This window comes from Mesocricetus auratus, unplaced genomic scaffold, assembly GCF_017639785.1.
Source record: "Mesocricetus auratus isolate SY011 unplaced genomic scaffold, BCM_Maur_2.0 Super-Scaffold_100008, whole genome shotgun sequence".
In the NCBI taxonomy this organism is placed as follows: domain Eukaryota; kingdom Metazoa; phylum Chordata; class Mammalia; order Rodentia; family Cricetidae; genus Mesocricetus; species Mesocricetus auratus.
Genome location: NW_024429192.1, coordinates 58,525,517 through 58,542,858, shown reverse-complemented (window position 1 = coordinate 58,542,858; position 17,342 = coordinate 58,525,517). Strand labels below are relative to the sequence as shown.

At 44.0% G+C, this 17,342-nt stretch overlaps 1 protein-coding gene across 1 annotated transcript; it reads left to right on the top strand.

The window, feature by feature from the left end:
* Positions 1–6,048: 6,048 nt before the first annotated feature.
* Positions 6,049–16,964, top strand: Dynlt2b (dynein light chain Tctex-type 2B). Its single transcript, XM_005071557.4, has 5 exons — positions 6,049–6,271; positions 8,188–8,321; positions 10,265–10,334; positions 11,898–11,961; positions 16,814–16,964. The coding sequence occupies exons 1-5, from the start codon at positions 6,159–6,161 to the stop codon at positions 16,859–16,861; spliced, it is 429 nt and encodes a 142-aa protein (XP_005071614.2). The 5' UTR covers positions 6,049–6,158; the 3' UTR covers positions 16,862–16,964.
* The last annotated feature ends 378 nt before the right edge of the window (positions 16,965–17,342 follow it).

The window sequence follows — 17,342 nt, the reverse complement described above, 5'->3', positions numbered from 1 at the left end:
TGTTCCAGGGGACTTTGTACATAGAAGAAATTTTTGGAAATTTTTAGTGAAAGTTTTGGTAAATCTTTCAATTTCTGAGCCAGGGGGTGGTGGCGCACACATTTGATCCCAGCACCTTGGGAGGCAGAGGCAGATTGATTTCCAAATTTGAGGCCAGCCTGGTCTACAGAGTGAATTCCAGGACAGCCAGTGTTAGTATTCAGGCATCTGTACTGGCCTGTCTTTGGTATTCTGACAGAGTATGCTTTCAGCTGCAGCTCCTAAGAGCACTACCTGTGTTCACTGAGTTCCCCTTTAAAAGGGCTCTGCCCACCTCCCTTCTCCTATTTCTCCCTCTCTGTCTGCTCCTCCTACCCACTTCCTCTTTCCTGCTGCTCCCCTTCCCTAATACAAAAGCCCCTCTGCTTGCATCCTGTCGCAAGACATCTTTCTCACACTGCTTTTCTTAAATTACAACAGCCAGGACTACACAGAGAAACACTGTCTTGAACCCCCCCCCAAAAAAAGCACTGTTAATTTCTGTAATCTTCACTTGTCACAAAATACCACTTCTGCTTTCTGTTTTCTTCTAAAATGGCCTCACTCTTAGTCCTGGCACTGGATTTATAGGAATGTTCAACTGTGGGGACACCAGACCTTGAGCAGAAACCCACTTCCCCTTCATCCTGGGAGCAGGCATCTATGTAATGTTTACTGAAAACAATTCAGTGCTTTAGGGCTCAGATAGGGCTTGCTCACTGAAATACCATGCCTTTCACACCCCCTACGGCTAGATGCCTCTTCCTGTTTCCCTGTGGTGCCTCCCCGATTCTGGGGCCGGAGATTAAACCACCAGCCAGGAGGAAAGAATGGTATGTAGATGAATGGCAGAAGTCCTTAAAAAGGGAAGCTCCTTTTTCTTAGAGGGACTTCTCCTGAGACTTCTCCTGAGACTCCTCCTGAGAGCTCTCCTAAGCGGACTTGGAATCTCCTCCTAAGCTGACTTGGGAAGCATAACGTTTTCTTAAAGCAACCGACCGGTCTCTGTGTCATCTATCCCGACCACCTCGATACATTCTTGGATGCAGGCCGCACAGCAGGTGCGACATTCAACCACACCACTTTTTGTTTTTTTCTTTTGACTTTACAGTTATTACAAAAATATAAAATTGGGATAGTAGTAAGGCCTGTAGTCCAAGCACTCCTGAGGCTAAGGTAGAGTTGCAGGTTACCAATCCAAACCTTGCCTCAGCTGATGGGAAGGCCCTATTGCTGAACCGGAGAACTCAAGCTGGTGCCTAACGAGAGGCTTCACCCCTGCTGACCAGCCTTCGTGGTACTGGAAGGAGTCCTGAACACTACCTGGGCCTCCAGTAGTGACTTGCCTGGAAGACAATGGTGGTGCAAATGTTGTGAGTGTAGTCAACCACTTTCTGATTAGATTCAAGGCTCACTACATGAGATGGAACCCTGCCTGATACTACGAGGATGGCCAAGAACCTGAAACTGGATAGGCCATGGGTCTAGGGGAAAACCAAACGCTATTCGTCTGCTAAAGGAACATTGCAATAAAATGACCCCTAATGACGTTCTGTTATACCTATATATCAGCCTCTTGCTCAACTATCAACCGAGAAGCTTCTTCTTGTAGTAGATGAGAACTAACTGGACAGTGCAGAGTGAGACTTTAAAGTCTCAGTCCTAAACGGCATGTCTTCATCAAACTCCTCCCCTCAGGGCTTGGGGATCTATTCTGAAGAGGAGGTGCAAAGGCTATAGAGCAGGGGTGATGGACTGAGACACACATAAACTCACAGAGACTGTGGCAGTGTGCACAAGACCTGCCGAGCTGCAAGCTAGACAGGGTGCCAGCTCTGAAAGGTAAAAACGAACGCAGCCTCCTATCCCCAACCAAGAAGCTGTCTGCAAATTGTACCCTCTGGCAAAGGAAAATTAGTTTCCTTCCAGTGAGACTCACTGGGGATATTAAACACACTTCAGGTAGACTGTATGCCCAGGAATAGTTGGTCAACACAAAATAAACGTGTCAGATCCAAAGGAAACTAATTCCCCGAACTCCAAAAGTCAGCCCAAATATCCAGACATGAGCTTAATGTGGACTATAGGAAGATTTCTGCAAGTTTGATAAAAGCCAGCATTCCTCAGAAACTTGTGAAGCTCATTCCCATCAGCCAAAAAAAGTCATTCCTCTTATCTCTAGTAGAAGGGCAGAGACAACGGCTGCTTCTTGTCCTGCACATGCCTGTTCTCTCCCCTCCCCCAGCAGCCTGTGAGAGACCCACAGTTTAAGCTCCAGCCAGCTGTGTTTTCCACGTGGCTCTGGCTCTTGCAGCCTGCAGACCCATGTGGATGCCTCCCGAATCTTCTGCTCCTCCCTGTGCGGTCAGACTGCAGTCCTAACATGCCAGTTCCCAGTTTCTACCTGCAGTCCTGAGGCTCGCTTTTCATTCCCAACTTCCTCACTCCTAAAACATCTTTTATTCCTATGGCTTCTTGTACTGTAAACTCTTATTTCAGGATTTTCAAGTTGGCCATCTGACAGGTTTCCTGTGAAAAGTTTTGTTTGTCTTTCTGTTCCATCTTATTTGTTTATAGGATGGAAATGTGTAAATGTATGTGGCCACATGCTTGTTTCTGACTGGGCTTGGATGTCTTGGTAACAACTAGTTGCCTGGGCTCAGAATTTGCCTCTGGGCTTTTCTGAATCTGATGTAATGACAGAGAAAGTTATTTTAGGCTATTCTACATTATTAAAGAAAAAACTAAGGAATTGGGTATGGTTAAAAATCTGTAGCAAAAGTTAATTTAAAACTGGTAATTCCACTGGACGTTGGTGGCACATGCCTTTAATCCCAGCACTCGGGAGTCAAAGGCAGGTGAAGAATGTCTGTGAGTTCGAGGCCAGCCTGGTCTACAGAGTGACTTCCAGGACAGCCTCCAAAACAATACAGCGAAGCCCTGTCTTGAAAAACCAAAAAACAAAAACCACAAAACAAAACCCAAAAAACAAAACAAACAAACAAAAAAATTGGTAATTCCAATTTATAACTGCTCTGAAAATAACACCATTTTGAATAGGGTTGAAAAGAGGGAGGTCATGTGACTTCACCGATACCTTACAACAGGTCTCCAAGATGCTTTAGATTAGGATGGATTTTTGTATGATAATTCCCATCCTGTCCTAAAAACAAGGTGTATGAAAGATAAGGTTTAAAACAATGCTGGTTGGGCTGGAGAGATGGGTCAAAGGTTAAGAACACTGGCTGCTCTTCCGGAGATCCTGAGTTCAATTCCCAGCAACCACATGGTGGCTCACAACCATCCGTAATGAGATCTGGTGCCCTCTTCTGGCCTGCAGGCATACATGGAGGCGGAGTGTTGTATACATAATAAATAAATAAAAGCTTTAAAAAAACCAAAACAAAAAAACAATACTGGTTTGCTGAAATATCAAAGCTGTACCTCCATTGCTAGCAGCCAAATTTTGTAATATAAGAGTAATTGTGAAAGCCGGGCGTTAATCTCAGCACTCGGGAGGCAGAGGCAGGAGGATCTCTGTGAGTTCGAGGCCAGCCTGGTCTACAGAGTGAGTTCCAGTACAGCCTCCAAAACAATACAGAGAAACTCTGTCTCGAAAAACCAAAAAAAAAAAAAAAAGTAATTGTAAAAGCACTAAATTGTTTACACTGTGAAAACTGGGTTGGTTTTGCTTTCTGGAGATACTAAACTGCTTATACCTAAGAGATAATGATGCCCCATCCTCTGACGCTACAGAGATCTGAGGATATGACATTTTGATAAAAATGGGGAAAGAACTCTGCTACTGCATCAAGAAATTGGGCCTGAGCTAGGCATTGGTGGCACACGCTTTTAATCCCAGCACTCGGGAGGCAGAGGCAGGTGGATCTCTGTGAGTTCGAGGTCAGCCTGGTCTACAAGAGCGAGTCCCAGGACAGCCTCCAAAACCACAGAGAAATCCTGTCTCGAAAAAAAAAAAGAAGAAAAAAGAAAGAAATTGGACCTAGTGGAAACTGATATCAGCCTCTAGAGATCCTCTTTGACCCTACTCAATCTCAAATTCAAGCCTGTATTTTATAGGTCTCATCCCCCTGCCAGACATGTCTTCTTACTGCTGAGAGGTAACCTTCACTGGGAACTCTGAAGGTCTGAAAGACAACTCAAGGTACTCCTGGAACAGGTCATACCCCGATTTGGCATGCAACACCCCCTGCCCCCCAAAGTTCCTGAGACATCAGTGCTGGTACCACCTCTCCAGACCCAAGGGCATAGCTCATTTACTCATCTAGCTCATTCACCCGTCTCTCTTTTTGTACAACCAGGGCACATCTCCATTCCATTCTTACTGGCAGTCTTCACTCCTCCTGTGGCTAGCCCCATTCATAGGGCTGGTGATAATAATCTATTTTTCTCCTAGCAACTTGCCTTGTCCACTTCCTCAAGAAACAGATAACTAAGGTCTGTAGGATGACAGTTAACCAAATGCTTCTTCACCCACACCTCCCACCGAGCATGAGCCCACTGACTACCAACTCCCTCCCCCACATCGTCTCGTGCCAACAGAAAGTAGCCAGAAGAAGCCAAAAAGGTTGGGCTGTCCAGTTGTTCAGTTGGGCGCTCCGCTTCAGAGCTCTGCTGCAGTCCTGTTCCGTTCCTCCCCATTCCAAACCCTGCCCCTAAGTCCGCCAAGTGGTGGCTTCTCCCCTGCCCACAGGGTACTTAAGCTCCTAGAGATGCCGCATGATTTCTCCTCCTCTGTTCTCCCAAGAGCACCAAGGGGTGCTTTGCTCATTAAACCTGGACTTTTAATTCCCAACTACCAGGGATTCAAAAATACCTATCAATTACCTGTGAGGACTATCATCATATCAAAGTTCATGCTGGCCTCCAGGCTCCCTCAGCATCACAAGAGCCTGTCACACATTTCAAAGTCCATGCTAGCCTCCGAGCCCTTCTCACCTCCTCTTCTGCCCTAAACTCCTCCATGGGCTTCCCTCCCCACAGCTACTCATTCTCCTTGTAACCCTGCTCTTCTTGCTGTGGTCTCTCTGTGCTCTGCTCCTGATTCTCTCACTATTTTTCCTCTGTTCTCTATCCCCCGCTATTCTCCCCTCTCTCACAGAGAGCCAGACCAGTCTGCTGACCCTGTCCACTCCGCTGCTTTCTCTGTCTGCTCTGGGCTCTTTCAGATACCCCTGACTGTTCTCTTATATCTATAGTAAAAACCTTAACCACATCATGGAGCAGTTGTGGCATCAGCTTACACAGAAATCAGTGGTATTTGGGTAGACTTTTTGCTTCATTTTGCTTTGTTTTGGGTATATCTTATTGATCTTATACTTGTATACTTTGGTTTCCAGTTTGATAGGCTGATGAGAGCCTGGGTAGCCTACTGTGCTTCCTGCAGGAGGTAAGGCAACCGGCTTCACCTGTCCTGAGTATCTCACAGCCAGAGTCCCTGTGGTCCAGCTTGGGCGTATTTCTGGGATACCCTTTGGAGAATTAGAGTTTTCTTTGGATCTGTCAGGGAGGTGGGGAGGCATTGGGAGAAATTGTGATGAGAATATAATATACAAAAATTTCAATAAAATACTTGCCTCAAAAAACAAAACACACACACACACACACACACACACACATACATATATATATATATATATATATATATATATATATATATATATATATTCTGGGGCTGGAGAGATGGCTCAGAGGTTAAGAGCACTGCCTGCTCTTCCAGAGGACCTGAGTTCAATTCCCGGCAACCACATGGTGGCTCACAACCATCTGTAATGGGATCTGGTGCCCTCTTCTGGTGTGCAGGGATACATGCAGGCAGAGCACAGTATTCATAGTAAATAAATAAATAAATAAATAAATAAATCTTAAAAAAAAAAAACCGATGGGTTTGGTCCTGCGGCTTGCTGTCTGCGAGCGGGTGGATAAATTCCCTAACTCCTCTTAAGACTGTTAGACACCAGCTGGTATCGCCAGTGCGCATGCGCAGGGAGGGCGTGGTTGTGGCATATCACGTGAGCGACCCGTTGCCCTGGGGACGCGCTCCCAGGACCTAGGGGCAGCCGCGATCGGCTAGGCCTCGCAGTAGAGAGTAGAGATCCGCAGGATCCAGATGCGGGATTATGTCTTTGTCTACCCGCTTATCTGTCGGCGCCACCGAGGGCTTGTTCGAGGCCGACAAGAACACAGGGGAGCCCGAGAACACCTATATTCTGAGGCCCATTTTCCAGCAAAGGCGCGTAGCCGTCGGGACCCAGCGGGCAATGTCGGTCGGGAGTGGGGCGCAGGCGCGGAGAGGGGCGGGGCTGGGTGGGCTTTAGCCTTCCGACGTGGCGACTTTTCCATCACTGAGCTCTGTGGTGGGATTGAAAGGTCTCCTCTTGAGCTATAAACTGGTGCGTGGGAGTGGTTGACCTCTCCGAGGCTTTAGAGGATCAGCACGGGGGACAGGAAAAATAGAGGTTGGAAACAGTGTGCAAGCAGTACTCCCAGAGTTACCGCGTGCTCACCTGTGCCGGGATACTTCTGGCGTCCGACTTGTGGGGAGTCTATACAAAGCCCCTCCCATCGACCACCACCCCAATAGGTTGCTTAGAAGAGGGCGGTCACTTAAGTCTGTAAAACCTTACATCACTAACATCATCTTATAAAAGAAAAAGGATTTCGTGTGTAGAGTGCACGCGTGCTACCGTGCACCCTGGTCAGAGGACAACTTGCGGGAATTGGTTCTGTTCTCCATTTTGTGGGTCCTGGAGATTGAACTCAGGTTACAGGCTTGGCTGCAAAGGCCTTTACCAGCTGGACAGAGAGGATTTTTTTTTTTTTTAATTCCAGGCGAGAGGGGGAGGAGTGTAGATTGGTGGGTGGCTGTAGAGATAGCTCTGTCTGTCATGTGCTTGCTCTGAAAGCAATTCCTGCACCCATTAAAGGAGTCATTGCATATTGTGATCCCAGTGATGAAAATTTGATCCCGGTATTGAAGAAACAGACTCTGGGACTCCCAGGGGAGCCACCTTTACCTGCAAATCCCAGTGAGAGACTGCCTCAAAAACCAAGGTGGAGAGCTGGAGATAGTCTCAGTGGTTTAGAGCACTGGCTACTCCTCCAAAGGACTGGGGTTCAGTTTCCAGCACCCACATGACAGCTTTCAACCATCTGTAACTATAGTTCCAGAGGATCAGGTGTTATCTTTTGGCCTCTACTGACAAACAAAACACCATAAGACATGAAATATAAATGCATCTTTTTTGAGAAGTAGAGATAGTCCTATATGTGATAGCAACTTCACGCTGCAGTTTCCCCATGGATGTAGAAATAGGTATGCTCAGTTACCTCAGTAAATGTTCTAAATGTATAGAATGGCACTGAGCTGTGTTCTCTTGTAGACAGTGCAGAATGGGGTCAGTAGCAAATATATGGGAATGATCCTATGAGGTCATATGAGACTTGTCTGAAGAAAGGCTTAGCATTTTGTGAAAGATGGAAAGAGCATAAGCAGGGGCTGGAGAGTGGTTAAGAGCATTTGCTGCTCCTGCAGATTACCCAGGTTTGGTTCCCAGCACCCACTTGGCAGCTCGCAATTGTTTGTAACTCCAAGAGCACCAGTAGTTACATGTGGTGTACATACATACACATAGGCAAGAACACATAAAAATAAATAAAATCATTAAAAACCTTAAGCAGACCAGTGAGATGGCTCAGCTGATAAAGGCACTTGATTTCAAACCTGACCTGAGCTCAGTCCTGGAGACGTAGGTAGTGAAAGGAATAGACGACCCCCCACACAGTGCCATGACACAAAATAAATATAAGAAAGAAGGGCTTAAGGAGAGAAGCAAATAGCAAGTTTGTTACCACTGAGCGACATTCCCAGGCCCTAGATACAGCATTCTGTCTGTTTACTGCTTTTTTGAGACAGGGCTTCCCTGTGTAGCCCTGGCTGTCCTGGATCTCACTCTGTAGACAGGCTGGCCTCAAACTCTCAGAAATCCTCCTGATTCTGCCTCCCAAGTGCTGGGATCTAAGGGCACACATCACCACCTCCCAGCTAGATACAGTATTTTAGGGCTACTGATGACAGAAAGACTGAAGTGTGAAGACACGTTGGGGTTCTGAGCTGACATTTAGATATTCTTAAATTGTTTGTCTTAGATTTAGACCATCTGTGGTTAAAGACTGCATCCATGCTGTGCTCAAGGAAGAACTGGCAAGTGCTGAATATTCTCCAGATGAAATGCCTAATCTCACAAAACATCTGTCAGAAATCATTAAAGATAAACTAAAAGGTAATATGATTACAGCTGGCAATGATGTTCCCTTCAAACAACCAGTTCTACCCGTTTGTTCCTGCCCCCCCCCCCCTTTGATACACTCTGTGTAGTCCTAGCTGTCCTGGAAGTCACTCTGTAAACCAGGCTAGCCTTGAACTCATAGAAATCTGCCTCCTGAGTGCTGTGATTAAAGGCATGGGCCATCGCTGCTCACCTGGCATCCTGCCCCATCTTTTTTTTTTTTTTTTTTGGTTTTTACGAGACAGGGTTTCTCTGTATTGTTTCGGCTGCCCCATCTTTGAACCCAGGAGATGAACTATGCATTCTGTTAAAGACAACTTTTTCTTCAATGTCTAGAATTTTATAATTATTTGGTGATTTTTACTCAGGTGGGATTTTGCAGACTATAGCAAAGAGTAAAGCTTTGCATGAAAGCATCACAGGGAACCAATGTCCAAGAAACCCAAATATTCAGAAAGGCCTCCTTTCCTTCATAATTATTGCTTGCTTTCCTACCAACTTTCGATTGTTTTGTCTGGAGTTCAGTACCCTCCCAGGCTGTCCTAGGCCCACTTCTTGCTGAGTCCTTAACTGCTTTTCTTATTCAGCCCTCTACTCTTGCCAAACTTGACATATGAATAGTACATTTTGTGCTTTTTGTCTCTTGCTAACAAACTTTTTTGTTTTTTGAGACTGGGAACTTTGTATGTAGACCAGGCTGGCCTGGAATTCATGGAGATCCACCTGTCTCTGCCTCCTGAATGATAGGAGAAAAGAGGTGTGCCATCATGTTCATTTTTTGTTTATTTGCTTCTGTTTTTGGAGACAAGGTTTCTCTGTGTAGCCCTGACTATCCAGGAACTTACTTTGTAAATCAGGCTGGCCTGGAACTCACAGAGATCAGTCTGCATCTGCCTCCTGAGTGCTGGGATTAAAGACAGGCACCATCACCACCTGGCTCTCATGTCCTATTTTTAATGTTAAACTGTCAGAAAAGTTATTTACTTCTGTCTGTGCTACCCTCCTTTTATAGTGTCAGAGATGGAGTTCTGGGCTTCCTGTGTGCCAGGCAAGTGTTGTACCACAAAGTCACAATCACAAACCCAGCCGTAGCCTCCTTTTTAGCTTTTCCTTTCTTTTCATTTTATTTGGTCAAATGTCACAATTTTTATTCCATTGAGGCTGTTCTGTAAGAGTGGAGGATTTGTTCTCAAAACAGTATTCCTTTCTTTTTTCTTCTTCTTCTTCTTTTTTTTTTTTTTTTTTTTTTTTTGGTTTTTCAGAGACAGGGTTTCTCTGTATTGCTTTGGAGGCTGTCCTGGAACTCGCTCTGTAGACCAGGCTGGTCGTGAACTCACAGAGATCTGCCTGCCCTTGCCTCCCGAGTGCTGGGATTAAAGACGTGTGCCACCATCGCCTGGCTCAGTATTCCATTTTCATCTAATACATGAATTGGCAGCTGTTCACAGTATGTTTAGTATTTGAATACTCACAGGATAAATATAAAGCTATATTTCTTCTGTAGTGTACACTCAATGGAAAGTAAGAGGCATTATTAGCAACAGCAGGTAAGAAGGTACAGGTTACGTAATAAACACTGGGGTACCAGGGTAAATTAATGACAGTTAATGAATATTAATTTTAGGGCATTAAATTCTTTACCAAAGAAAGTACTTTAGGTACATACTTATAATAAAATCCGTTCTCCTATGTCTCAAAAATAGTCGTGCTAAGCCAGCTGGCATGAGTGAGTGCTCCAGGGCCTTACATAGTCACGTGCAACTATAAACAACTCCGAGAAAGAAATTCACCCGTCGGCCAGTTGGTCATACTGTGAAGGCCAGGGCTATACAGTGAGATCATGGCTCCTTCAAAACCACCACCACCACCAACACAACAACAACTCAGCTTGAATACGTACTTGAATAGAGATAACTTTCTTTTCTCTTCCTTTCTAGAACTGGGATATGACCGGTATAAAATGGTGGTGCAAGTAGTCATTGGAGAACAGAGGGGAGAAGGAGTATTGTGAGTAGTTGGTTTTCCCTGTCATACCTGTGCTCCTTGGGAGTTATCCATTGTGTGGATAGATAATTCAGTAAGCCTTTGGCTTACCAGATGCAGCTATGCACTGAAGAGGTCCTGGCTAACGGTCTAGGTGGGTTCCAAGGTTGACGTCCTTAGAGTCACCTCTTAGTCATGACACTGTTGTATGTTGTGTATGTGGGTATACCAGGATCACTTAGCAGCCCATTGTCATCCGGGCCTGACTCTGACGTCATGACATTGCGTTCCACATTGTCTAGTTTGCAGTATGTGGGGTGGGGATGTTGGACTTAGGGCCTTATGCATAGGAAGTAAGTGATCAACCCGTCACTATAGTCTCAGCCTCCACAAATCTAGAAGCATCTTCAGAACGTTTTTTTAGAAACTTCTACTGATTTGGATTGACTTTGTTAGGTGTAGTCAGGCCAAGCTCCAAAGAGTCCTGGGAGCTGAAGAGACGGCTCATCAGTTAGGGCACCGGCTGCCAAGCCTGACAACCCAGGTTAATCATTGGACTCAACTTAGTGGAAGGAGAGAACCAACTCATAGTAGGTGCCCTTTAATCTCCATTTATGCCATGTGTACAAGTTCCTTTCTTCCATCCTTGCAAGACATTGTATAGGGCCCAGTACTCAGGAGGCAGAGGCAAGAGTATCTCTGTGAGCTCGAGGCCAGCCTGGTCTACAGAGTGAGTCCAAACAGGCTCCAAAACAATGCAGAGAAACCCTGTCTCGGAGGAAAAAAAGAAAAAAAAAAAAAAGAAAAAAGAAAAACCAAAACACTACTCTTTGATTTAGCTTTATTAGTTATAAATATAGTTTGATGCTGTATTTATATCCCTCCAGTCCCTAACCAGTATTTTCAAATTCTAGTTTTGTTTTGTTTTTTTCTGAGACAAGTTTTCACTGTAGCCCAGGCTGGCCTCAAGTTCATTTTGTGACTGAGGATGACCTTGAGTGGTGTTTGGATTACAGAGTTGCAAGACTGTACTTGGCTATTGTTTGTCTTTTAAACAGGGTCTCACTCTGCTGCCCTAGTTGGTTTTACAGGTTTGAACCTTCTAGTGCTGGTCTAGTTAGAAGACTGAATTCTAGCTCAATTGTCCCTGTCTTGTATAGGTCTCTACAAATGACCATGTTGGATGAAGTATTCTGTTGGGTCCTCTGTAATACTTCTTTTCCTATTATCCTGCAGGAATTGAGCCCACTGAAAGTCACCCACAAGTGTGCGAACTGAAGTAATCTATAGTGGAGGGCCACTCTAAGTACCAGGATTTGAAGTGATTGACCCCTGTAGTTGTCAGGTAGCCAGCTGGGGTGCTGAGGTGGCTAGAGGCCCTGGCTGCCTCACCTGGAGCTGCAAGCAGCCTCACCCATGACTCCTTTCTCCCTGGTTGTCTAACATACTTTGCTTTACAAATACATCGCTCTCCATGTGCCATGGACAGGGTTAGTGCAGGGTCCTGTGAGGTTGTAGGGAGTGAACTTGCCCGTGGCAGATCACAGTTCAGATGTACACTGCTGACATTCTTGATTGATATTTCAGCATGGCTGCTCGATGTTTCTGGGATGCAGACACTGACAACTACACTCATGATGTCTTCATGAATGTAAGTCTTTGGGCAACTCCTTTCTCCTGTCTGGGGATACATGGCTAGTGTATATCAGTATTTTTGAGACACATCTCTCAGATTTCTGGATAAGGTGCTTTTACTGAAACTGTTTTTCTTTTTGAGACAGGATTTCTCTGTGTAGCCCTGAATATCATAGAACTGTAGACCAGGCTGGCTTTGAACTCAGGGATCCACCTGCCTCTGCCTTCTGAGTGCTGGGATCAAAGGTGTGCATCATCACCGCCTGGTATCATCGATTTTATTTTATTTTATTTTTGGTTTTTCGAGACAGGGTTTCTCTGTAGCTTTGGAGGCTGTCCTGGAACTCGCTTGGTAGTCCAGTCTGGCTTCGAACTTACAGAGATCTGCCTGCCTCTGCCTCCTGAGTGCTGGGATTAAAGGCGTGCGCCACCAACGCCCGGCTAGTGATTTTATTTTAAAATGTACTATTTTATTTGTGCAAAAATCACAAGCAAAATTCATAGACATTTCTGCTTAAAGCAGGAAAATGATAAAGTGGCTTCTAATAAAATAATTTTGCACATGCACACATGATGGTGGTGCACACCTTTAGTCCCAGCACTCAGGAGGCAGAGAGAGGCAGGTGGATCTCTTGAGTTTCAGGCCAGCCTGGTCTACAGAGAGAGTTCAAGGGCAGCCAGGGCTACACAGAGAAACTGTCTCAAAAAAAAAAAAAAAAACATAAAAAACCTTTAGCCACCACATTGGCTACTTGTTTTACTTATTGCTGAGACTAGATACAACAGGAAGCCACTTAACGAGGAAAGGTTGTGTGGCCTCCAGTTCTGGCAGTAGAGTCCACTGTTGTGAGGAAGGCCTGGCAGTAGGAACAGTTGGTGGCTGTAGCAGGAGGAACTTGCCCGTGTTCAGGGCGGGTCTTTCCTCCTCAGTTAAACCTCTCTAGCGACGCTCCCATAGACTTTCCCAGCAGTGTCTCTGAGATGACTCTATACCTAGTCAAGTTGGCAGTGAAGATTAACCTACAACCCCATCTTAGAGTTTCTATGGCTGTGAAGAGACACCATGACCACAGTAACGCTCATAAAAGAAACAGTTGGGTGCTGGCTTACAGTTCAGAGGTTCAGTCCGTTACCATCACGGCCGGGAGCGTGGCAGTGTGCAGGCAGATGTGCTGGAGCTGAGACTCCCACACCTTGCAGGCAACAGGCAGTTTACTCTGTCACACTGAGCCAAACTTGAGCAAAAGAACCCGCCCCCCACAGTGACACACTTCCTTCAGCAAGGCCACACCTCCTATAGTACCACTCCCTTTGGGGGCTATTTTCTTTCAAACCACCCCCAACCTGCCACCCCCATCTAAATCACTGTGTTCCAAAAACTCATTCCTGATAATCCTTATGAGAGTAATAATAAACTTAGTTTAAAACTATCTGTTCATTTGAACAGACCACACTTCATTGAGCTACAAAAGAACTTGGATGAAGATTCTATAAGCAAAGATGAGTTTCTTTCAATAATAAAATTAGCTACTTTATCTTAAAACCACTTCTCAACTAAAGAGAAATAAAAGGAACTGTAAAAAAGAAGTAACTGGAAAACCAGAGTTCCTTCTGCCTGGCTGCTCACAGGTGCCAATGAGCAGAGACAGGAATTGAATCTTTGCTTTATTCAGAGAGCTGACAATCTGAGCGGACAGTAGATTGACACCCTCAAAAGTGTGTCTGCATCTCCTCATCAGGCAGATGATACCGGGAGATGCAGGGCTGGGTGGGAGACAAAGACAGTCATTCTGGAGCTCAGGCTTACCCCGTTAGTCGGGTGCTCAGCCATGTTTTGGAGGCCTGTGATGTCTGTGTGTTTCTCATTAACATCCCTCACATGCTTCCTTTATCCAGCTGATGTATGGGCTCAGGAACTTTAAATACTGGGTGATGGTTGTTTCTGTATTATCCTTGTAGTCCTCCAGGGGCATCTGGGATGTGGGTAGGGTTTACTCAGAACAGACAATTAGGGGCTGAAGACATGGCTCAGCAGTTCAGAACATTGGCTGCTTTTCTAAAGGACCCAGGTTCAGTTCCTAGTCCTCACATAGCAGCTCTGGACTGTCTGTAGCACTAGTCCCAGGAGACCCACCACCCTCTCTTCTGGCTTCAACAGGCACTGCACACATGTTGTGCACAGATGTAAATGCAGGCAAAACATACAAACAGGTAAAATAAGAGATTTTTTTAAAAAAGAACAATTAGCTGGGCATGGTAGTGCAAGCTTTTAATCATAGCATCAAGAAGGCAGATGAAGGCAGTTTTGTGAGTTCAAGGCCAGCCTGGTCTACAATTTAATTCCAGGATAGCCAGGGATATATGAGAGACCCTGTCTCAGAAATACAAACAAACAAAAAACAATGATGTATTCTGATAGCACATACATGCATATTCCTTTCTACAATATTAAGTAAAAATGTATTTTATAATACAGAATATGAAAGTACCCCATCTAGCCTCTCTTTCACCTATCACTTTCACTGAACTGGACATAGTAGTGTATGTCAATGTTCCCAGCACTCGGTGGATATAGGCAGAAGGATCAGGAGGAGTTCAAAGTCATCCTTGGCTATCCTGGACTACAAGAGAACCCTGTCTCAAAAACAACAACAAAAAATCATTAAAGAAACACACATACATACATACAAGACACCAAAAACAAGAAAACACAAAAGTTTCATTTAAACATCGATAAGTTATTGGTACATGTGTTCCAGGTCACTTACTTTGATACTTTCTTCCAGAAATCACCCCAACTAATTAATAGAGTTGTAGTTAGTAGAGCAGAACACAAATTGAACTGAGTAAACTAGGAAGGGGGTTCCATTTCTAGGTGAGTCACTTTGATTGACCTTAAGGAAACCATTGGATAATTCTGAGATTACATCATGAATATTAGAAAGTAGGTTTTCCAAAGATGGGTGTGGCTTCCTAATACTGAGGAAACTTATTTAAAAATATAGATGCCAGGGTGTTTTGCAAATAGATTCTCATCAATCAGTGACTCTCAGTCTGTGGAGAGTTTCCCACATGCTCCTGCTAGTTGCCAGGATTTACAAAAGCATCATTATGAAGTGGTGCATTTCTCTGATCTTAGCACTTGAGAAGTGGAGGCAGGAGGATTAGAAGTCCAAGGCTATGACTACATGAGACCCCCCCAACCCCCTGTAAATCCCCACAAACAAAACCAAAGTGTCATTCTGTGAATAATTGCAAAAACAAAACAAAAACCCAAAACCAAGTCTTCCTCCACAGATGTGCTCTTGTTAGAACACACAAAGGCAGCCATAGCAGCAGAGTGCTGCCCTTCAAAGGGCTGGCTTCTGACTCATAGTTAGGTACCGAGTTCAGCTTGTTTTCCTCCTTGCTACCAGGCTAGAGTAAGTTTGGCATGACAACCATTGATTGCTAAGACAGGTAGAACTCCTGGAGTAGTTCTTAAAAACAATCACAAGTCTAATTGAGCTCTGCAATTAAATAAAGTTTAATTTAGCTCTGGTGACGTGTAAGCGAAAAGATGGACAAATAAAGCTTAGCCCGGTGATGCAGGCCTCTTAATTCCAGGTGCTCAAGAGGCTAAAGCAAGAGGTCTCTACTTGAAGACCCTTTTGGCAAGAGTGAATTCAAGACTATCCTGGGCGATTTAGTGAGATCTTGCCTAGCATGTGTTTCCCTATCCAGAGTGTATGATAATATGCTGTTATTGTCAATCATAGTATCCTATAGTACTTACTCTGGGTAATGCACTTATTCCAATAATCTCAAAGCATTTGATAATTATTTCTGTGTTAAGTAGGGGGATATAGAATAATTTTGTAAATACTCATTATCTAAAGTTTCATTCATATATTTTAAAAATATGATTCTTTTTCTATCTTCCTGTAATTTTACCTCATTGTTTCAAAAATACATATATAAGTATATATAAGTGTGTGTGTGTGTGTGTCTTGTGGGTATGTTCATGTGAGTGCAGGTGTCCCCAGAGGTCAGAAGAGAGTATCAGATAGATCCCCTATGAGCCACCTGATGTGGGTGCAGGGAACCACTTAGCTCCTCTGCAAGAGCAGTGTGTGTTCTTCACCCCAGGTTGTTTCTACAGCCTGCTTTTTGTTTTTTTGAGACAAGAGTCTCACTTTATAACTCTGGCTGGCTGGCCTGGAACTTCCTGTGTAGACCAAGCTGGCCTGAAGCTCAGATCTTGCCTGTGTATACTGAGAGCAGGCATTAAAGGCATGTACCACGATATCATATAATTAATTATATGTATATATAATTACATAATTGATTATATGTGTGTGTGTGTAATTAAAGAGGCTGACCTCCCACTCTGTCCTCCTTCCTCAACCTCAAATATTAGATTCTGAATGTTAATTATATATAATGGGTTTCATTGGCATTTCCATACATGCAAATAGATTGCTTCAATTATCCACTCTCCTAACTCCCCTCCTACCCTACTTGGCACCTTTTAGTAAGCAGTCTTGTAGGTATCATCAGGAAAACGTTATAGCTGCTCATTGGAAACCTTGTTTCTTGAAGGAAGAAATCTTCATAATTGAAAATTGACAAAAAGGGAGGGTATGGAGGGTCAATCTGTAATCCCTACACTTGTTAGCTTGAGGCAGGAAGATTATTTCAAGTTTGATTGTCTATGTTGAAGTCTTTGGGTTACATGTGGAGATTCTCTGAAAATAGAAGAAAAAGTTAGTTATTTATACTAGTATAAGCGCTGGGTCAGTCTTCATTCCAGTTGCCTCGTTGACCTGCTTTCTCTGTAGCACTGATATCCTGGATTTGTATCTCATTTATTTATTTATTCTTTATAGGACAGCTTATTCTGTGTTGTAGCAGCGTTTGGTTGTTTCTACTATTGAATCATTGGAAAGAATGACTGTGACTATGAAGAAACCTCGACTTTTTTTATATTGTTAAATATCCTGACCAAATAAAAATAAGTTGATACTTTGGCACCTAAAATCTGTTGTTTTAGATTTTATATATTTAATAGTTTGACTTTACTATGCTGTCTGAGCTCTTACAACATTTGTTTAGTGCCAGGGTCTGAGAAGCTTCAAGTTGTAAATAAAGTAGAATCCCTAAAAATCCTGTGTTGGCTACAATATATACTATTTTTGCCATGACCACTTCCCCATAGAGGTCCTCGGTGTCTCCTCCAGTTAGCTGTGCTTATTTGGGCCATTTTATCTTGAACTTAAAGGTATATGTGTCAGATTTTAATCATTTTTCTCTTTGGACCTCAGCAGTTATCTTCAAGTAAAATGTGCAAACAAATGCATTCAAGCTTTTTTTCCATCTTTCTTCTGTAACTTTATGCACCAACACTTGCCTTATGTC

Excerpts from the sequence above, each read along its gene's own strand:
- Dynlt2b (XM_005071557.4), top strand. The coding sequence starts at position 6,159 with ATGTCTTTGTCTACCCGCTTATCTGTCGGCGCCACCGAGGGCTTGTTC. Across the intron at positions 6,272-8,187 it reads AGGCCCATTTTCCAGCAAAG|ATTTAGACCATCTGTGGTTA; the intron begins GCGCGTAGCCGT and ends TGTTTGTCTTAG. Across the intron at positions 10,335-11,897 it reads CAGAGGGGAGAAGGAGTATT|CATGGCTGCTCGATGTTTCT; the intron begins GTGAGTAGTTGG and ends TTGATATTTCAG.